This window comes from Schistocerca nitens, chromosome 12 (genome assembly GCF_023898315.1).
Source record: "Schistocerca nitens isolate TAMUIC-IGC-003100 chromosome 12, iqSchNite1.1, whole genome shotgun sequence".
Classification (NCBI taxonomy): Eukaryota; Metazoa; Arthropoda; class Insecta; order Orthoptera; family Acrididae; genus Schistocerca; species Schistocerca nitens.
This window is the reverse complement of record NC_064625.1, coordinates 188,316,152-188,339,483: the sequence shown is the minus strand read 5'-3', so window position 1 is coordinate 188,339,483 and position 23,332 is coordinate 188,316,152. Positions and strand designations below refer to the sequence as shown.

General features: G+C 42.1%; 1 protein-coding gene across 2 annotated transcripts in view; it reads left to right on the top strand.

Moving 5' to 3' along the window:
• Positions 1–23,332, top strand: part of LOC126215381 (protein spindle-F) — a 157,222-nt gene that overhangs the window by 71,031 nt on the left and 62,859 nt on the right. For both annotated transcript variants that reach the window (XM_049942076.1, XM_049942075.1), the window contains exons 4-5: positions 21,211–21,302; positions 22,466–22,709. In XM_049942076.1, coding sequence (XP_049798033.1) covers positions 21,211–21,302; positions 22,466–22,709 — 336 coding nt within the window. The remainder of the gene's footprint in view (positions 1–21,210; positions 21,303–22,465; positions 22,710–23,332) is intronic.

The window sequence follows — 23,332 nt, the reverse complement described above, 5'->3', positions numbered from 1 at the left end:
AATGACTTCGACACAAAAAATTGAGGACAACACTTGAATGATGCTTTGTAACGTGGTAGAGTTTGTAGGTTCCTGCAAATGGGAACTTAATAAAAGAGTCTACCACATTGAGCCAACAAGCATTCCAAAATGGTCCTGCACTCGTTGTCGTGGGGATTGAGTCTCGGGCTGAGCTGAGAGTGTCTGTGGTGGAGCGGATTGGTGTTCCGTGCGTGCGCGACACTGTGATGTCGTCTGTTCGACATGGACGTCCGTGCCCTGCCGAGTACAGTGCCGGCGTGCTAACTGTTTAGTGCAAACAATTCCTCAGTCTCCTTCGTGAAGCGGTTGTGACACATCCTTTTGCAACATAGTGGGAATGAGTAAAAGCGATTGTCCACTGTCAGATTGTACTCAGATCACACCTCGTCATACTGAAAGGTTACAGTGACGAGCAAAGTATCGGTGCGCTACCGAGTTCTGAATACTGTTCGGTGAGCGAGGTCGAGATGTGCGAGAGTATGCGAGAAAATCTTCCGATCGGGGTCTGCTTCTGTGGCCTGTGCAATTTTTCTGTAACTAAATGAAAAATTGCACCGATTAAGAGTCCTGCACTCCAATCTGGCAACAAGATGTGTCGGAGGAATCAAAATAAGAGTCGGGGCCGATCAGAAGATGAGAAAGGGCGTCAGCATTGCCGTGCTTTGCCGCAGGTCTGTACACAATTTTGTACTGATACAGGGATATAAGTAGAACCAAAAATTGCTATTTTTGAGCAGTACATGTAGAAACCAGCTTTGACAAATGAAACGAGGACTGTTAATGCTTGTGATCTGTCACTGAATAGAACTGCAGCATTAGAAAATTGTAGCGAAATGCAGGAATATCTGCAGCGGATAGGCACTTGGTGCAGGGAGTGGCAACTGACCCTTAACGTAGACAAATGTAATGTATTGCGAATACATAGAAAGAAGGATCCTTTATTGTATGATTATATGATAGCGGAACAAACACTGGTAGCAGTTTCTTCTGTAAAATATCTGGGAGTATGCGTGTGGAACGATTTGAAGTGGAATGATCACATAAAATTAATTGTTGGTAAAGTGGGTACCAGGTTGAGATTAATTGGGAGAGTCCTTAGAAAATGTAGTCCATCAACAAAGGAGGTGGCTTACAAAACACTCGTTCGACCTATACTTGAGTATTGCTCATCAGTGTGGGATCTGTACCAGATCGGGTTGACGGAGGAGATAGAGAAGATCCAAAGAAGAGCGGCGCGTTTCGTCACAGGGTTATTTGGTAACCGTGATTGCGTTACGGAGATGTTTAGCAAACTCGAGTGGCAGACTCTGCAAGAGAGGCGCTCTGCATCACAGTGTAGCTTGCTCGCCAGGTTTCGGGAGGGTGCGTTTCTGGATGAGGTATCAAATATATTGCTTCACCCTACTTATACCTCCCGAGGAGATCACGAATGTAAAATTAGAGAGATTCGAGAGCGCACGGAGGCTTTCAGAGAGTCTCTTCCCGCGAACCGTACGCGACTGGAACAGAAAAGGAAGGTAATGACAGTGGCACGTAAAGTGCCCTCCGCCACACACCGTTGGGTGGCTTGCGGAGTTTAAATGTAGATGTAGAACTTGCGACTAAACAGGTAGTGATGGGATTTTGTCACACCATACACAATAGTGAGAGCTTCATTGTCAATTTGTAAATAATTGCACTGAGTTTTAGTTAACAACCTTAAGGCAAAGGCAATAGGTCTGTCTCGTGTGCCGATTGTGTGCAAAAGCACAGTGCCGATTCCATAAGAAGAAGCATCTACTTGCAAAATCACTGGTTTGGCAGGATCAAAATGTACTAAACATCTGTCACTGAGCAAGCATTTTTGAGTTTCTGAAATGCCTTGTGACACTCTCTGGTCCAAACGAAAGGCATATTTTTCCGATGCAAGCGTCGCTGTGGAGCTGCAATCTGTGAAGTGTTGGGAATGAAATGAATGCAGTATGTCAACTTGCCTAGCACAGACTGCAGTTCAATACATTACAAGGAACAGAGGAACAGGCAGGTCACGGATTGCAAGCAAATAAGATTGGAGGGGGTATACATCCTGACTGTTCGAAAAACGTCACACACTATTTGACATGACGCTAGAGTCCCGCTTCCGATAACATTAGAAAAAGAGTACACAAACTGGCGGTGTGTTCCTCCGGTGTATTACCTGTGACGACAATATCGTCGAGGTAGTTTGAACAAAATGGCACTTCTGCAGTCATCTGTTCCAAGTATCATTGAAAAATGGCGGGTATGGAAGCACTACTGAAGGGCAAACTTGAATACTTGAACAGTCCTAAGTGTGTACTCACAGGAAACACATTCTGTGATTCTTCATCCAGTGGAATTTGCTAGTAGGCATTACGGAAAGCGTCCTGCACCGAGCCTGTTCACGAGTTCTTCGGGGCGAGGTAACGGGTAAGTGTCGACTACTGTCTGTCGGTTGACTATAGACTCGAAGTCGACACAAATGCAGAAATGCGACCGGAAGACTTGGGCAGCAAAATGAGAGGACTTGCCCACTGACTAGCTCAAATGAGAGCAATTACACCTTTATCTTGCAGTTCTTTCAATTCACTGGCTATTTTGTCTCGTAAAGCAATCGGAACGGGGCGGACCCGAAAAAACTTACGCCTTGCATTGTCTTTCAGGGTAATGTGTGCTACAAAGTTATTAGCTTTTCCAAGTCCATCAGAAAAGAGTTTCGGAAATTCCTTAACCCTAGTGTGCATACCCTGGGTCCAATGGACCCGCAGAGAGTTTTAATTGCTGTACGAAAGACTTAAAACTCGTGGCCCAATTCGTCATTTATGCTCTCTTGCAGTATTCAGTAAGACATTATAGGTACCATTAGATATCTGTGGCATTAGTTTTAAGTGTCACTTAGATTTTTGTCTTTATACCACACATTTACATAACCTGGGGCCAATGGACCCTGCGGTTTACGTTGTAATGTTATCAAATTAGATTGGGTTGTAATTGATTACATTTTATGGGAATTCAAAGACTGCATTATTGGTATACCTAAACATTGTTGTCATTGAAGAAAATGTATTGTTACAACTCGCAACTCTGATCAGCTGTCAGATAGCATACTCGTACATTGTGTAACAGAGCGAAATATTGTATTGGATTATTAAGAGTGTGTGACGCAATATAGTAATGTTGTAGGAGTTTGATGCACAGCAGTGTTGTTAGATATTCGATACGAACTCTGAAGAAAGGTAAGTGTCATTTGTAACACTAAACAATAAAATGAGGGGCGGTTACATTCCTATAGTCAACAGAAGAAGAGAGGAACGAGATTATTTCTTCACATTATTTTTTTCAGATAGAATGTCAGAATCTACATCTAAAAAAAAGGAGCAGGAAAGAAGATAGCATACAAATATCAAGCCCAAATTTTGAAGCAGTTGTTAGTCAACGGGTAGCTGAAGATGATGATTTCCTTCCAGATATAAATATTGCTTCAGATGGAAACCGTGTAGTAGTTCTACAGGCAGCGGCGTGCAACTCTTTGAGTGAAGAATGGCGTAGTGAATTTAATGCTGATGGTGATGGACAATGACACAGTCGCGGGTAATAATGCCTCTGGACAAATAAGCAGTAGAAATGGTACCATATGTATTGCTCCAGTAAGTGCCTCCCCAGTGCAAAATAAAATGCCTGCACACAATTTGGGGAAATTTATTCCAGTAACAGCAAGGGGCATAATCTCTTACTTCCCCAAAGATGCTTGGGATTTATTTATTCATCAAGCCATTGTGGATGAAATTGTGAGCTGCACAAACCTAGAAGCAAGAAGAGTTTGTGTACCAAGAAAAATAAACTGGAATGATGTAGCTAGAGACGAAATGTTTGCGTTCTGGGGAATTTTACTTCATATTGGAGCGGATAAAGGTTGGGATGTTCCAGTCAGGGAACATTTTGTGGGAAAGTTTTCCAGTCCATTACATAGAGCTACAATGTCTGTGAGTCTGTTTGACGCAATAAGAAGATTCATTAGATTTGATGACAAACTGATAAGCTTGCTACTATATGGAAAATATTTACAGGGCAGTGCAAGAAAATGATACCTAAAAGCAGTGTTACAGTGGATGAACTGCTAGTTCCATTTATGGGCAGTTGTGGGTTTGTGCAGTGTATGCCAAACAAGCCTGGAAAGTATGGAATGAAAATACTGGTTATGCCATTGATGGCATTGTATATACGGGAAGAAAACCAGGTGAGCCACCTCAGAAAAATTTGGGCCTTACCACAGTGAAGACCCTTGTAGGCAATATTGCTGGTAGAACCAGAAATGTTACTGTAGGTAGTTATTTTACAAGTGTACCATTGACAGAACAACTGTTGAGTAAAAACCTCACTGTTGTTGGAACAATGAGGATGAATAAAAGAGAAATTCCAAAAGAGATGAAGCCAAATAGGAGCAGAGCAGTAAATTCAAGTCTATTTGCATTTACAAAAGAAATGGTGATGGTTAGTTTTTCACCAAAGGAAAAACAAGTGTGCAATCATCCTGAGTACCATGCATTGTGATAGATCTATAGCTGAACAACATCCAAACGGAAGCTTGAGATTGTGAAATTTTATAATCAAATGAAGGGTGGTGTGGATGTTAGGATCAACTAGCACTTAATTGTGCGTGCAAAAAGGCAAACTAAGCAGTGGCCAATGGCTCTCTGCTGCAACATAATGTATGTATCCACTCTAAATGCCTTTATTCTTTACAAAACACAACCTTTCACACATCATGAGGGGGTTTTGCACGAGAGGAGACTTTTCGTCGAGGACCTTTCAGTAGAGATGATGCAACCATTTATGATCAGAAAATTGTCTATTCCCTTTTTACAGAAATCCATATACTCGGATATGGAAAAGTTCATTACTATTCGTGAAACATAAAACAGCAGTGGTAACAACAGCAGCACAGTGAGTCGAGTCTTGCTTCAAAGGACAGAAAAACAGACAGTGTGCTGTAAGTGCACAAAATGTGTGTCAGCACCATATAGTGTGGTGTGCAACAATTGTAAACATTAGTGTCATCCACGTTTGCTTAATGATTTGTTCATTGCGAATACATAACCTCCAATCTGAGGACAGTTTGTGATCATACTGGTGGCTTCTGTTTCAGTTTTTATAATGTATTTAATGAAAATTATTCAGGATTAAAAATGTACTCATTTTAATTCAATAAAAGTGCTAAAAATAATCACAGCTGTCTTATATTATGATAAACCTTAAAACAAAATATTTGTGCATATTAATATCCACAAAATACTTTTTTTTATTTAAATTCTGAAATTGGACCCAGGGTATGTAAATGTGCAAAAAATATAGGTCATGCACATAACTGTTTAGCAAACTAACTCCTCTGTCTTTTGAACTAAAAGCAGTCACTAAAAGTACATTGTCTCGGATGCTAAGGCCGAACAAGTCAAACGAATCAAAGCAAAAATATTTTCACTGTCTTTTGATTGCAACACAGTAAATTTCACTGCCCTAGTGTGAGATTTGTAAGTGGCAGGCAACCTACACTGTCAAAGTACTCGGCTTTCCCGTCTGTCGTGTGCAGTGAGGTACGTGCTAGACTTTGACAGGTGTGGTGAGCCTAACTGCTCGTACGTGGCACGATTAAACGAGGTTACAGAAGCACCTGTGTCCAATTGAAAGTCAACACGACGGCCAACAATTTGTAGTGTTACAAATAGTTTGTCGATAAGGTGTCACGTATTGCTATCTACTGTATGACAATTGCTTACCACACAAGCTGCACTGACCGACCAGCCGATCTGACAAGTGCCACCGGACAACATTCCACCGTTGTGGCACTTCAATGAAAAAGAAGAGGAATGGCTCAGACATCTCACCCAGTTCCAGGCCCACTGTCGAGTCCATCAAATTCGAGATACTGTGAAACCTCACTATTCCCCGTCTGTCGTGGGAACCCCCGTGTTTGGCTCAGTTAAAAAAACTCTTCCCCGTGTCGTCTCCCGACGTACTCTCCGGTTGACATTGAATGTAAATAAAACAAATTATATGCAGTTTGGGAAAAGCTGTCAAAATGTAAATCTCGATCTGGTGTGGGGTGACAAAGCCTTAGACAGAGTGACATCCACAAAATTGCTGGGGATTCGTGTGGATGAAAACTTAAATTTTAATGACCACGTAATAAAACTTGCACAGAAACTTAATTCAGCCTGTTTTGCCCTCAGGATTATTGCAAATGTTTGTACCTCAGAGGGTGCGAGAATGGCATATTTTGGCTATTTTCTATCTCTTGCCACATACAGAATAATATTTTGGGGTTCCACAACAGGGCACCTAAAACAAATGTTTTTGTTGCAGAAGAGGGCCATCCGAATAATAACTCACAGTCGTCCACAGACACACTGCAAACCCATATTCAAAAAGCTTAGACTACTTACTATACCATCACGATACATATACAAATGTGTATTGCACGTCAGGACCCACATCGCAGATTTTCAGACGAATGCCGACTTTCATAACTACAATACCCGTAATAGCGCAGCACCCCATACTCGGCGAACAAAATGAACGAGTACACAAAGGCATGTGAGCCGTATCGGTGCAAAACTGTACAGCGCACTGCCAGTCGACATCAGGCAGTTAGAAGATGATGACAAATTTAAAACCGAATTTAAAAAAATTCTAGTAGAACAATGTATTTATTCTTTAATGACTATGTAGGTCAATAAATTTTTTCTAATGATATTTATAAAGGCAAAATGGAAAATACTCTATCTGTACCTAATCATTCATTACCTAATCATTCAATACATTTACATACTTAAGGGACAGCTGTTGTGTGATGTAAATATATACTTAAGCAGTGTCGTGTATATAAGGACTTGCCGTTTAGGGAGGACAAAACTAAAGCCTTACGAAAAACAGACTATGCATTTAAAATAACAAGCAGGGATGTATATAGGCTATATTAATTTCATTGTATTATTATTAAGTTCATTGTATTATTTTGTTTTGTACTTTTTTACACATATATTGTTTGTGTCCCATTTCTTTGAAATGGCTTACATGTACCCTTGACAACATCCATACAATATTTATTGTCAGTGGATGGATAAATAAAATAAATAAATAAATAATAAATAAATAAATAGATGAGGGCACAACCTTAGCTGCGTTACTGCTAGAACCTGTACCCAGTTTTGAAAACACTGCAGTTACATAATGTGAACAAGAGCTGCTGTTGTGAGAGCGAGCAGAATTGGCGCTCTTCTGCCATTGTGAGCAAACTGCCCGGCTACGGCTCGACTCTCCACGCGATTAACGTGACGTGTTGCACAGTTTGCAATCTTGCCACTTATTGCGAGCAAAACAGCGAGGGCAACACTTGTTTACTAAGCTGTCTGTGCATCTGTGTGCGTGCTCATTGTGGCTGCCGAGTGGGGCAGACACGGGCGACAGGCGACTTGACCTGACAAACTGGACCCGATCAAATTTATTTGCGGCTAAGGCGCCAGAATCGAATCGTTCTAATATTTGGAACACTCGATGGAGCAAAGGAACTGAGCACTTGTGAATCTCTTCTCTAATTCTGCTATTAGGGACATTGTAAGTGATCGCACCACGTGTTGTATCACTATAAAAGTTGGCACGACTACGCTCGAATTTACATTTCCCAGTGATACCGTGTAAATCAGTATACTACTGATGGTACGTCTGTTCCAGCTGTGTTTTAATGCAAAAGAACTGAAATCTGGCTGCCACGATCTGAATCTGCTGTTTGTAATACTGACTTAATGCACCTACTGCTTCGTCGTAGGAGAGTGTGTCGGGAGACGACGTAGGGAAGAGTTTCTGAATTGAGCAAAACACGGGGTAGCTATTCTAACATTAGCAAATTACAGCGAAATATGAAAAGACAAATAGAAAAGCAAATTGCAAAGCCTCTGAAAAGAGAAATAGTTTATTTCTGCAGCTCCCCTCCTGTAATACGTGCAACAACAAGAACAAACGAGCAAAGAGAATCACTGTAACGACAGCTCCCCTGCGGCAACCTCGAACACGTGAAAAGCGAACAAAACTTGTCGATCGGGCTCGTCACCACTTCTCGTGGCTGTGCCCTCGCGTGATATTTTACGGTACCTGGCTGGGTGAGGGGAGGCTGGTATAATAGGTGGGAGGCGGGTTTCCTCTCACTACAACACAAAATGCACACGCGGTTAAAATACACTTTATTACAGAAATCAATTGAGTACTTAACTTTGACGAGGCCCAGTCCGAAGTTCTGCGGTTGACAGAAAATCGATAAACGTGTACAGAGTCTCGAATCTTGTCGGTGTCCGTATCACAACTGTATACGCTGACATAACATTTCCTCACAGTTAGCCTAGGTGCGAGGTGACGACTGTCACTGTGGTAGACCAGAGCACAGGGTGACGTATCGAGGTGCGGTGCAGACTGAGTCCCGATGCGACGTACCGTGGTACGGAGACAGCGAGATTGAGAGGGTGAGAAAGGTCGGTCTGCAGTGGCGCAATATTTGTGAGTGCCGACTGGTGTACTGTTGAAGACGTACGCCAGCACACCCCCATCTATTCTTTCCTGGAAATTTCAGTGAACTCCCATCTTTGAATATTTTTTTTCAGCTGATATTTCATTGAACACTGCTCATCAATGTGGGTGTGTTTTACTGTTTTGACAACCTTTACTGCATTTGCTATGAAATTTTGATTGTTTGACAGCCTAAAATACCTGAGCGCAACAAGCTGAATAGGTGAGCTAGGCACCCAAGTTTAACAGTGTGATGGAATTTATCCTTTACCATGTCTAGTACAGCTTGCATTTTTGTAGCGTTGTCACCTATCACCACCAGAAACTTTTCTGGTCCATACTTCTCCAAAACATTTGTGATGAGCTGAGCAAGGTACTCAACATTGTGGCTGGTGCTTTTAGTCAGTACAAACTCAAAAGAAAAAAGTGGTTCAGGCTTTGAAACTATGAAATTAGTAATGGAATAATTTTTGACATTGCTTGAGCCATCACACTGCAGACGAAGATTCTTGCTTATTTATATGACCTTTCATTTCTGTGTACTGTGCATCTAAGTAGGTAGAGGATAGTATATATCTTCTTGGAGGTAACTGGAAGCTAGGTCTGATTCTTTTGAAAAAAATCTATCCAGACTGTATGTTCTGCCACAAACAAGGGATATCCACTGATGAATACGGATTTGGCGAGGTTTTGACTCCACATCTGTAACACTAAACAAATGTGTTAAGCTAAAACAAAAAGCACACAGTTAAAAATCATACAAGTTGCTAAAAATCTTGCCTTTCCACCATCCCAAAAAAAGAACTATATTAAAAAAATTACAGCTGTCTGAAAATGAAGGTAAAAATACCTCAGGGTCAACATTATTTGTGAGGATCTCAGATGAAAAATACATTATGGTTAGCTTGCAATATTAATTTGAAAATTGTTATACAGAGAGGTCAAAAATATGTAGTCACTGTTTAAAAGTCCATAACTGGCAAACTAATTGACAGAGTTGTCACATCTTTGGTAGTGTATTACTTTGTAGTTCCGGCAATCGCCACACAAGCGTTGTATTGTGTTGTTTTGTTTTGTCAGGTGACAGTCGCCAGATAGTCAGTGTTTTGTTCTTAGTTGCACCTAGTTACTCGAGTAAACGTGGCTGGCGCAAGGCTTACATCCGATGAAAGGAAGTCAGTTTTGAAGTGGTATTTTAAGTACGAAAACATTGATGAGGTTCAACGGCAATGGCGAAATGAGTATCAAACGGAGCCACTGACACGTTTAACGATTTGTCGCATTCGAGACAAAATTTGAAGCCGAAGGCTGTGTTAAAGATGTACGCAAACAACAATCTGGACGACCTGTAACAGTAACAAGTCCAGCTAACTCCTGTTGTGTGTTACAACAATTCACTCGCTCACCACAGGAGTCTGTGAGACAGTGTGCCCGTGAAACTAGAGCGAGTCGCCCAAGTGTTCGGCAAATTTTGAAGACAGCAAAGTGGAAGTGCTACATCCCACAATTGCTACACGCAATGAACGAGGACGACTTAGATGTAGAATGGAGTACTGCGAGTGGTTTACTAACATTAAAGAGTTTGCAGAGATGATTGTATGGTCTGGTGAAGCACAGTTCAAACTCAATGGTACAGTAAATTGCCACAATTGCATCTACTGGGCCACCGAAAATTCGAGCGTCCGTGGCCACCGAAAATTCGAACGTCCACGTAGACAAACCCGTAAATTTTCCAGGAGTAAATGTGTGGTGTGGGTTGTCTTACTGGGGCTTTATTGGGCCATTCTTCTTCGACGGCACAGTTACCGGTGAGGAGTACCTTCAGAAGCTTCAGACATACATTTCACCTGCCATCCGAGACTTGTATGGAGACGGAAGAGTTTACTTTCAACAAGATGGTGCCCCAGCCCACTACCAAAATCGTGTTAGGGCGTATCTCGACAAAAATGTACCAGGAAGATGGATAGGCCGTAGAGGTGCTGTGGAGTATCCGCCACATTCCCCAGACCTAACTCCTCTGGACTTTTACCTGTGGGGAACACTAAAGGATGTCGTTTATCGACAAAAGCCACGCACATTGGATGAACTTCGAGAATCCGTCGTAGATTCGTGTGCAAATGTCCAACTGGACACGTTGCAGTCAATAGTTAGTGCTGCAGTTTGGCGGCATCGTTTGTGTGTGGATGTTAGTGGTGACCATTTCGAACACCTGTAGTGATATCTTTAAGCTGGACTTCAATTTCACCAAAAATGAGACAACTCCGTCAATTAGTTTGCAAGTTATGGACTTTTAAACAGTGGGTACATGTTTTTGGACCCCTCTGTATATGCAAAATAAACTTCATGTTTTGTTGATTTTAAACTAAGGAAAGCCTTTGGACATAGCCTATAACAGTAGGCCAGATGAGGCCAAAGTGACCTCATTTTTTTAAAGCCCCTACCCTAGCTACCTAAGGTTTGTGTATTTTAAATATTTGCTTTTAGTATACATGAAGTCAACATAGGAAGAGATTCTCTTTGGAATTGAGGATGAAATGGTTTGTGGAAGTGGCTGACTAGACCAACTTGCTTTGACTGATCCTGCTGAGCTTGGTCCTGGTCCTGACCTGTTGAAATCTTCCACTTCAACCAACAAGGATTTATGAGGGCTTTTCCTTTGAATACCTATGTAAGCAGATTTTTCAACTCCTAAGGGCACTTGAAACACTTTTTGATAAGCTTTTCCATTTTGGCAGAATGTGACTATTTGTATTGCTTAAAACAATATTTACAAGAAACTCCTTTTCCTTTTAAATTTAAGAAATTCTAAACAGGTCCCTTTTCTTAACCATCTTGCAATTGTTCAATAGCCTATTGTTTATAAAACTTTAAATAACACAGAAAAGGTTATGTTGCTTCTTACTCAACACACCGACCTAAATGGCTTTCGGATGGTCAGACCAGTGTTGCCACTCCCAGTTAACCAAATAACCTGCAGAATTGCACGAATTACCTAAAATTATCAGTCAGCCACTCAAATTTTCATCTGCTATTTTCAGTTACAGCAATAGTACTAATATTTACTTAGAATAATTGAAAGTAGAGTAAAATTTTTTTATCCATAATGTTTTTAATTAGGGATGTGCCATTTGTTGATTCCAATTCCAAGAATCGCCTAATTCTTTAGAAATTGGCTAGTATTGAAATCAAATGATTTCAGTGTCTCTGGCATCAATTCTTTGTCACTAAATCTTTTTTATGTTATTGTTTTCATTTTATGTTTGGAGCTGTGCAGTCATATGAAAGTAGATAAAGAAAGGAGCAGAACAGAAAACTATAGTATGACTCAAATGTCACTGTTTTTTCACCCCACTGAAAACCGTTTAGCATATGAAGTGTGTTAAATGACAAAGCACTGACCCATGGACAGTGTTTGTCTTCTGCTAGCACCGGATGCTTCTCTGAAGATTTCACTGCTAGGAAGGGGAAGTTTTCACTCTCTCTCTCTCTCTCTCTCTCTCCTTATTTAAAAAATACGCTACTCTCGGAATATCATTCAATGCACCAGGACATATTTATTTCCATTTTGTAAAAAAAAAAAAAAAAAAAAAAAAAACAACAACAACAACTACTACTACTATACTTTGACGTAAGCCCACACACTACCGGGCACCCAAAATCATTTAATTACACATTTTTGAACACAATTAATACATAAGCTTTTATCGTTGCTGACTGTCCACGTACTCTCGACAGCAGTTCAACGTCTAATAAACAGTCACTATTTCGAGTCACTCCATTTGTTTTTCAACAATACAAAGCTACATTACTCTTTGCAGCCGGCCACGGAGCTTCCGGGCCGTATTTGCTTGTTCTTGGCAGGTCGCACTGAACACTTGCCAGCGCCGACGAATTATCTCCCTTCCTGTTTCGCCTGCACACACAATAAATGAGTGCAGTACCCCGTGCTCATCCTTGCACCTGCAGTGTTACGTGGCTTTATGCTTAATTACAGACTTACTATTTTATCAGTTGATTTGTTTTCACCACGTAACGCTCACTGTTTACGTCCTTCTTCGTTGCTGAGCGATGTATCACTTTTCGTTCTGATGGCACAACTCTTCCTTTCCTATATCTTTACTACTTTTAATCTATATAAATGATGAACTATTGGTTTTGCCGATTAACAAATTTTTAATAACTGTGGAAGTATTGCAGGCATCGGGTCCCACCTACTGTGTCACTCGCCTATACGTTTTACACGAACCTTTCGTGACTCGATCGATCTGTTTACAAAGAGAAAGCAGAATATCTATTCCTTTGACGTCGGCCGACAACGACCTAGGAAGCTCGACGCCCTCACGGCCTGGTCTCTTCCGTGGCTCGTGGTAGTTTGCAGCTTTCGTTTTATTCCTCGCCCACTTGCTGCTACGTTGAACTTTCTTGGTGATCGTCGGGCAACGTTACCTGTGACATCAATAAACTTTCTTCCCACAGTGTTTCTGAAAACCCAAAAACAAAGTTAAAGAACATAATAATAATAACTGTTCTTACAATTATTTGTATAAGTCTTGGTCAATTTAATGAGGGGTGGGACAGGCCTAAGCCTTGTGACACCACACGCCCTGCTTTAAAATAATGCATGTTCGAAAAGGCTGGAACACAAGTGTCTCCAGACTTTCATAAAATCCTGGGGGCACTACAGTGTGTGTGTGTGTGTGTGTGTGTGTGTGTGTGTGTGTGTGTGTGTGTGTGTGTGTTAAGCAGCTGTCAGCAACGCGCACCTTTTCTTGGTACAGCAAGTTGAAATGGTAGTAAAAAAATTATTCAGTTCTCGTGTTTCTTCCCATGCTTAATAATAAAGGCATAGAATGATATACAAAGGTTTAAATGTAAACTTTTAGTAATTATTAATGTCGGGGGTATTGCCCAATCCTTATTTTAACTGTAAGTTATGCCTTCTAGCAGTAAAAACTTTTAAAAGTTTTTCTTTATAGATGCCCAGATATTGGCCATTTAAAACTACTTTGAACAAATTCCTAGGCAAATACCCATTTATAAATGTTTTGCCCACCTAGAATTTGCCCGGTCCACATCACTGTATCAACCACTAAAAGTCTCTGTCCTCTTTCAAAATATTTAGGGAGTGGGGAAACTGCTCATCAAATTTACAAACATGATGTAATACACCTGAGGTTCAGGAATTAGTGTTTAGTAACTTTTTAGACAGTTTGCATTGTGGGACACGTACCTATTTATATGAAGCTTCCTCATAAACACACAAAAACTTTTCCCCTTGTGGACTTGGTCCCTGTTTTGCAACTGGTATATATTCCCCAATTCTTAATTTCCCCTCAATCTCCTTTAAGATTGGTTCGTTCATTTGGCTACTCCTACAGTTACGGTAAACGAGCTGTAGTGAAAGTACGTAGTGAAAGCTGTAACTGGCTAATCACGTTCAGTCGATAGCGCAACCAGTTGGCAGTTGCAGCAGGCTGAACGAGTCCCGTGAAGCTTGCCGGGGTACCGGAAACCCAAATTGGCCTGCTTTAACCACTGTGCTTCAGTACGGCAGTTCGGAGTGCTTTAATGGTCGAGGCAGAGAGAGGGCCGCGTGGACTGGAAGGGGATTTTGTACATCCCTGATGTCTGCTTCTGAGTTACTCAGACCAGCTGCTGTTCTCGGTTTGAATTCTGGAATACTTACTGCATCTTCTTTTTTGAAGAAATTTCAGAAAACCGTGCTTAGTAACATCACTTTAGTGGCACTGTTGTCAGTAATTTTACCATTGCTATTGGACGGTGAAGGTATCGATTATATGTTGCCACTCGTCTAATTTACATACGACCAGAATCTCTCTGGATTTTCTGCCAGACTTTGAGACGAGTTTCACTACGGAAACTATTAAAAGCGTGTCGAATTCGAGTCTGCACTGAATTTCGAGCTTCTGTAAACCGTGAGAAATCTTGGAGATTTTAGGAGGAAAGAAACTGTTTGTCCTCTACTGAGCTCTTTATTTAATATTATAAAAGATTTCTGCCACTTTACACAGGCCACTATCGGTAGTCTGTATACGGGACAGGTCAACATCTACACGGTATGTATATTAAAGTGGTGTGGAGTATAAATCTCAGAGTCTAAACATTCTGATAGTTGTCGGAGTAGTGGTTAATGAGGTATTTTTTACTTTGGTTTTGGATGTCTGAGATTTTAATTTCCCTGTGTGATGCCTGTTACAGTCTTTTGAACCAAAATATAAAATGCACTGGTTGTATGGAAATTAGTTTGACTTCTAGTATTATGGCAATGAATTGCACCATTCATTGTTTTTCCCAGGCCAATTTTGCCGGAAAATAATTTGAATTTGTTGTGAAACATCGTGGAATATTCTCGCTTCGGCCTTTACAGTTTCACGAAGTTTCGATAGGTCGTGGCACTGTACGTAGCATTCGAAATACTGTCTGTAATGGAGGTGCATTCTGAGCAGAGAGCTGTCGTTGACACTCTTTCGGTGGGAAACCGGAGCATCGCAGAATGTCCACGGAGACCTGACGGTGAATAAAAGTGCAAAGTTGTCGGGCAGGGCACCTGTCGTCGTAGCAGTGAGGTTGCGCAAACCTGTCTGATCCCCTGCGTACACGCCAGCCGCACACAGCTGTGACCACTGCAGTGACGCTACGTGCAGATGCTCTCCTTCGACGAGATCCGCAGACCTCGCTGCTCGACTGGATATTTGTCGGTACTGCTGACTCACTTGTCCACCGGTCGGGGTACTCGAAGGTGGCTGCCCGGTGAGTTCCACTCCACCTCACAGAACCCTAAAGAGCGACAAAAGACCGTCTGTGTGGAATTGCTTGTGCGTTACGAGGCCGACCGTTACAACTTTCTGTCGAACGTCGTCACGTGTGACGCACGGGTTCCTCTCTTCGAACTGAAAACGAAATGGCAATACCCTGAGTTGTGCCACAGAGTTTTGCCACGCCACCTCGCTTCCGCGAGGAAAAGTTCGACGTCGCACCCTCGGCTGTTAACGTCGCAGTGACCGTCTTGTGGGACTCTGGAGGGGTAATGGTGTTCGGTGTCCTTCCCCGCGTTGCAACGATCGGCTCTGAAGTCTCTCGTGCTACCCTCGGGAAATTGACGAAACAATTTTGGCATATTCGTCAGCACAAAAATGCGAACTAACTTTTCCTTCTCCGTGACAGTGCGAGGCCTCACGTAAGACCGTGCACCTGAGAGGTGCTCACAAAACTTCGTCGGATGTTCTTCTTTGTCCACTGTACGGCCCGCATGTAGCGGCTTCCGACTTCCACCTGTATCACCCGATGTAGGACGCATTCTGTGGGCAGCAGCACCTGGACGTTCAGAAGATAATTGATGCGGCAAGACATTTGCTTCGATGTTGACCGGTAGTGTAGTACCGTGTCAGCATACGCACCCTCCCAATATTGTGGCATAAGGCTGTTGCATCGAATGGAGATTGTGATGAAAAATAGGGTTTTGTAGCCGAAAGATTGGGGAATAACAAGGTGTGTTGGAATCCTGAATAAAACCGACCTGCTTTCAGAAAAAAAAAAATGTATTCCTTATTGAACACCCCTTGTATTATTGGTAAAGCACGGCGTGGTTTGGCCCTAGATTTTTACTCTTCCTGCAGTGTCGGATTTCTGGCACTCACGTCCACAGCTCGTGGTTGAGGGGCTGGGGTTCCTGCCTCTGGATCGCGGGGTCCCGAGTTCGAGTCCCGGTTGGGATAGGGATTTTCTCCGTGTGGGGACTGGATGTCTGTGTCGTCCTCACCATTTCGTAATCGTTCGTAAAAGTGGCGAGATTGGACTGAGTAATGTTTGGGAATTTGTACGGGTGGTGATACCGTGCACTTTAGCGCCCCACAAACTGATCGTCGTCGTCATTTCAGGTGCTTGTTGCCTAAAATAATTGAAATTTTGTTCTAAAAAGAAAGCATAATATACCTCATCTCTGATATAAAAATACAGGTTATACTTTCCCCAAGATTACTGTCTGACCTCGGTATGTAAAAGAAGAGATGACCTTACACAGTATTTTGAAAAATGGTTATTTAATGACCATTTTTATGAAGTTTATGATTTTTATGACATTATTCGTATCACTGGTTTTTTCCCAGTAAGTTCTTGCCTGTGGATCATGCAGTAACTACTAGTATAGTTTTTGGTGATATCATTAATAAGCTATTTCGTTGTTGTTGTTGTGGTAGAGGTGGTCGTCTTCAGTCTGAAGACTGGTTTGATGCAGCTCTCCGCGCTTCTCTATAAGCCTCTTCATATCCAAATAGCTATGCAGGCCACATCTTTCTGAATCTGCTTACTGTATTCATCTCTTGTTCTCCCTCTATGATTTTTACACCCCCCCCCCCCTTTCCGCCCTGGTCCACATCCCCCTAGTACTACACTGACAGTCCCTGGATGTCTCAGAATGTGTCCTACCAACCCATCCCTTCTTCCAGTCAGATTGTGCCACAAATTTCGTTTCTCCCCAATCGTATTCAGTACCTCCTCATTAGTTACGTGATCCAGCCAGCTAAGGTTCAGCATTCTTCTGTAGCACCATATTTCAAAAGCTTCTATTATTTTTTTTTTTGTCTAAACTTTTTATCACGTGTTTCAGTTTTACACAAGGCTGTACTTGAGACATATGCCTGGAAAAAAGCCTCTATTGGCATTTCCAGTCTTCGTTTCATATCCTCCCTGCTTTGCCTACCGTCAGTTTTCTTCTTCCCAAATAGCAAAACTCAACAAAACATGTCATTGGTGCTGCAGCATTTTTTTCTCTTAAAAAGTTCAGCAGCACCAAATATCTCAACTACAGTAGTATGTGACAGTGTACAGTATCCTCCAATAATGTCTCTTCCTGCTGTTACCTAACTGTCACAGTTAATACTGAGAGCCCAGCTAAATTAATCGATTAATCCATTTGTAATGAAAATTTGCACAAGACCAAAATTAAGATCATTCTCGATGCTGGTTGCTAAATCTCTGATACACTGCAGTTAATAAGTGGAAGTGAGGGTTAGTAGTTTTAACCTATTTTATTAATTTTGTACAAACATTAATTTTTTAGAGTTCTGTACATCAGTCGGTAAAAATGAGCCCTTACAGGAACACTTTGTTGTGTGTCTGTTAAGACCCGTTTTACACAGGAACAGGTAGAGGTACCAAGTTGAAATTTATGTCACATGCTAATGTCCATAGTGCCTTGGCGGTGTAACAGATGTAAGATGTTAAGTCAGTGCAATCAAAAGATATGGCCATTTGTCACATATTTTGATACTCGAAAAGTCGCTTATCGAAACCTGTACGATACTTCCGATTTACATAGAATCTTGAAATCTTCATAGTACAGATAAAGGAAAAAATCTGAGAGGTGTTAATTTGTACTTATATCACACGAAAATAGTATTTCTTTTTTCTTTTGTTATTGAACTTAAAACTTAAACATTTTTGGAAGCTTTGGAATTCCCGGGACTGATATCTTGCCAGTATCGATGTGAATACTTGGCAAAAATTGTCAAGATTCTCAATACCTAGGATGGATGAAGTGTCAGTATACATAATTATACATAATTAAGTTTGTGTGTAACCCTCAGAGTGTGAGTCCTAGTCATCTGTTGAGAGGGCAGACAAAAGTGTGGTTCCTGAAGAGGGACAGCAGCCTTTTCAGTAGATGCAGGGGCAACAGTCTGGATGATTGATTGATCTGGCCTTGTAACGCTAATCAAAACGGCCTTGCTGTGCTGGTACTGCGAATTGCTGAAAGCAAGGGGAAACTACAGCCGTAATTTTTCCCGGGGGCATGCAGCTTTACTGTATGGTTAAATGATGATGGCGTCCTCTTGGGTAAAATATTCCAGAGGTAAAATAGTCCCCCATTCGGATCTCCGGGCGGGGACTACTAAGGAGGACGTTGTTATCAGGAGAAAGAAAACTGGCGTTCTACGGGTCGGACCGTGGAATGTCAGATCCCGTAATCAGGCAGGTAGGTTAAAAAATATAAAAAGGGGGAAATGGATACGTTCAAGTTAGGTATAGTGGGAATTAGTGAATTTCGATGGCAGGAGGAACAAGACTTATGGTCAGATGAATACAGGGTTATAAATACAAAATCAGATAGGGGTAATGCAGGAGTAGGTTTAATAATGAATAGGAAAATAGGAATGCAGGTAAGCTACTACAAACAGCATAGTGAACGCTTTATTGTGACCAAGACAGACATAAAGTATGATGAGATAAAAGAAATTATTCAGGTAGTGAAGGGAGACGAAAATTTAATAGTCATAGGTGACTGGAATTCGATAGTAGGAAAAGGAAGAGAAGGAAATGTAGTAGGTGAATATGGGATGGGGGTAAGAAATGAAAGAGGAATCCACCTGGTAGAATTTTGCACAGAGCATAACTTAATCATAGCTAACACATGGTTCAAGAATCATAAAAGAAGGTTTTATGCATGGAAGAAGCCTGGAGATACTGGAAGGTTTCAGATAGATTATATAATGGTAATACAGAGATTTAGTCTGGCCACAGAGGAGCATTCCCCTCGCAACTCAGTACCATTTGGGACTGGAGCAACTGAATTACATTCTCCGCAAGGGTCTCGATTACCTCTCATCGTGCCTTGAAATGAGAAATGTCCTGCCCACTATCCTTCCCAACCCTCCTGCCGTGGTATTCTGCCGTCCACCGAACCTGCACAATATACTCGTCCATCCTTACACAACCCCCAATCCCTTACCTCATGGCTCATACCCCTGTAATAGACCTAGATGCAAGACCTGTCCCATACACCCTCCTACCACCATCTAATCAGGTCCAGTCACTAACATCACATATCCTATCAAAGGCAGGGCTACCTGTGAAACCAGTCATGTGATTTACAAGCTGAGTTGCAACCTCTGTGTTGCATTCTACGTAGGCACGACAACCGACTAGCTGTCTGTCCGTACGAACGGCCACCGACAAACTGTGGCCGAGAAATAAGTGGACCACCCTGTTGCTGAACACACTGCCAAACGTGATATCCCTCATCTTAATGACTGCCTCACAGCCTGTGCCATACGGATCCTTCCCACAGACACCAGCTTTCTGAATCCCGCAGGTGGGGACTTTCCCTGCAATACTTCCTACTTTCCCGTAACCCTCCTGGCCTCGACCTTCGTCAGTCACTGTCCTCACTCATCCAGCCCCCTCCCTGTTCCCATTCCAGCACTACACAGCCCTCAATTCACCGCCACACCCAGTCTTTTAATTTCGTTTTATTTTTGTTTCTCTCCTTTCCGCTACTTACCCCCTGCCCCCTCTGCCCCTTCTCTCCTGCCCTCCGTCTAAACTGCAACACTTGACTGTCCGCCACTCCCACCATACTATCCCTCCCCCTCCCCACCCCAGCCTCCTCCTTACCCCCACCCAGTCACCACCCCCATCATGCACTGGTGCTGCTGTTTGCAGTGTGGTCTCAGCTCTCTGAAACTGCAGATCTGTGTGTGTGTGTGTGTGTGTGTGTGTGTGTGTGTTTTTACTGCTGACAAAGGCCTCAATGGCCGAAAGCTTTAATTGTCTGAATCTTTTTATTGTGTCTATCGTGACTCAGCATCTCCGCTAAACAAAACAAACCCAATTATGTAGTTCCATTTAACAATTTTGACACTATTTTATGAAAGGCATTTCTTATAAATAATACAACCTCACCTAGTTTTGCTCAGTTCTCCAGGAAAGTAGTGCACTGAAAAGTTTGACCCTGTGCGATACATATTTAAAATACTGTAGAAGTAATTCTCATAATAATCGGTTTGAGTAAATTAGTGCTAGTTGTAACTTGTTAGTAATCTTAGGCAGCTGGCAGAGTTTTCTTCATCATGTTAATGTAAAGCTTGACTTGTTTAAAAGTCCTCGAGGCTGCCCTCAATGGAATTTATGAAGCACAGCGTGTGAATTAATTACTACCAGAGAGCAGCAGTGGGTACATCGTTTTCATTGAAGTGTTTTACTCTGTACAGCTATGTCAATTTTGACTTATTTTCAATAGCTCACGGACTGAATCTCAGTCTAAGACTGCCACAATATATCGAGCGTCACAGTACGTCGAGGCTTCTTCTGCGACCTATTAAAAATGAGTGATTAGTCAATACCCACGTAGCCACACAAAAATGTTAGACAAGATTTTGATAGTAATTAACTTTGAGCTAAAATAGACGGATTCTGGAGGTCGGCTGTCGCAGCACTTCCGGCATTCTGATGACCGACAGAACTGGTCCTCCGCAGTGTAGTAAATTTCGAGAGTGCAGTCGGGACAAATGTTCTCCGTCACTATTTTTTGTATGTTCACAAATAAAAATAATTTATTGGTGTACTGTTGAGGAGCCTCATTTGATATAAATTGTGCCTCTCACAGTTTTAATGTCTGAATGGTAGAGATATACTTCTCAGTTCTGTGTCATCTAATCCACAATATTATACAATACAATTAATGAGGTCTCGCATTCGTGCAACTGTTTCACGTGTCGGAAGAGAGCCGGCCGAAAGTGATCCCTCCCGTTGTAGCAGTGAACAAAACATCTCGCAGATGTCTCCTGTGACTGTGTTACCTGTACTTCTGGTGGAATTAAAGATCCTTGTTTGTTTTTACAGGTGCTAAAGAAGAAAGCCTTGAAGAAATTTCTTCAAAATTGATCCAAAGTATTTTGCAGGCGAAAGCTGATCTACAGAGCCAGTACGAACAAGTGAGTATTTCGTTGTACTTTTTCTTCCGTAGAAATAATTGTTCTGTGGTCTGAACTGTTGAAAATATTTGTGAAAATGAATTACATCATTATACGGGTCCTGAGAATCCCACTGTTTCTTTCATTTTCATTCGTGCCGTGAAAGAAGATATATTGAGTTCTGGTGCTGTAATTCGAATTATTTTACTTTCGCTCATTGTGATAAAATTGACTAAAGAGGAGCATAATGAAATTTTCACTCTGCAGCAGAGTGTGCGCAGATTTTGAAACTTCCTGGCAGATTAAAACTGTTTGCCGGACCGAGACTCGAACTGGGGAACTTTGCCTTTCGCGGGTAAGTGCTCTACCAACTGAGCTACCCGAGCACGACTCACGCTCCGTCCTCACAGCTTTACTTCTGCCAGTACCTCGTCTCCTACCTTCCAAACTTTACAGAAGCTCTCCTGCGAACCATGCCCGCGAAAGGCAAAGGTCCCGAGTTTGAGTCTCGGTCCGGCACACAGTTTTAATCTGTCAGGAAGTTTCATATCAGCGCACACTCCACTGTAGAGTGAAAACTTCATTCTAGAAACATTTACAGAGTTCATTTATAATAAACATGTTGTATTTCATTTGCACGATAAAGAGCATAGGAAATCATGACTGTCTGGGTGATATTGTACCTCTGACGTTTTCTCAGTACAATTGACTAATGGTGTACCACTAGGTGTTCAGCTAAGTTGTCGATGTATAAAATGGCTGCCATTTCCTCGTGGTTGTGAGCTGTGGGTCGAAGGATTGTGTCCGTACTCGAAAGATGTGCCGCCAGAGAAAGAGACTATGTCGCATTGTCACGATACCTGTTAACGTCTCGTGAAACAAAGGAAAATTTGAATGCCCAATTATGTCTAAATATATTTATCATAAATACAGTAAATTGTCACCACAGTTAAAAATGCTGTATTCTTATAAAAACTATAGTTGTAAATTCCAGTATTTAGTTTAGATTGTTGCAGTTCTAGCTTTGCCATCTGTTCTATATTCACAAAAGTTATAACATCGTCTGTTGTCCGGATGCAGTGCCGGACAATAGGTTCGCGGGCCATTCAATTTTATCGAATACGTAGCTCGCACGGTAACCTGCTCGATCTGGTGACGAGAGAAGTGTGCCGTGTTCCCTCCAGATGGTGGAGCTGCAGAGCGACCACAGCGACGAGGGCCCGGCGTGCGACGGGGCCGCCTCTCGGGCTGCGGTCCGCAACCTCGGCTTCTCGTACCGGGCGCACGAGGCGGCCGGCGAAGACGCGTTAGAGGAAGCGGAGGAGGAGGTCCGGTCGCTGTCGGAGAAGCTGGCGACGGCGCGTGACGCGCTGCGCCGACAGCAGGTCCAGATGTGCGCCCTCTTCGCCGCTTTCAATTCGCGAAAAGGTAAAGTGTCCTTTCTGATGTTCTCGGTGGTGAGGATTTGCAGTCTCCCTCACAGTTCGGTCTTCACTCTCCACACTGTATGACCTCGGTTCAGTGATACGGTGGCACCGGAGGAGGTTCCTCGTTGAGCCACCGACATACATTACTGATCCCTGCCCGATTTGTTGCCCTCGGTGGCAAAGTTATCTGTGGAAAACGGGTGTGGGCAGGTATCGCACTACTAATGTAAATTGATTAGAAAAAGTCTAATACACTCAGCACTGCATTATGTAAAAGTGTCAAGTTTGAACTCTGACGATAACATTCCGCTCACAACACATTATCGTCAAAATCGTTAATTAACAATACAGTGAGGCCAGACGTAGATAAATGAACTGTCACTTTATTAAGTCACAGTTGCAAAATACTAACACAAATCCTTTACAGAAGAATGGAACCTCGGGAAAGAGCAATTTGGATTTTTAGAGAAATGTAGGATTACACGAGGCAATACTGACACTACGATTTCACATAGAAGATAGGTTAAGGAAAGGCAAACCAATGTTTATAGTGTTTGTCGATCTAGAGAAAGCTTTTGACAATGTTGACTGGAATACACTCTTTCAAATTCTGAAGGAGGTAGG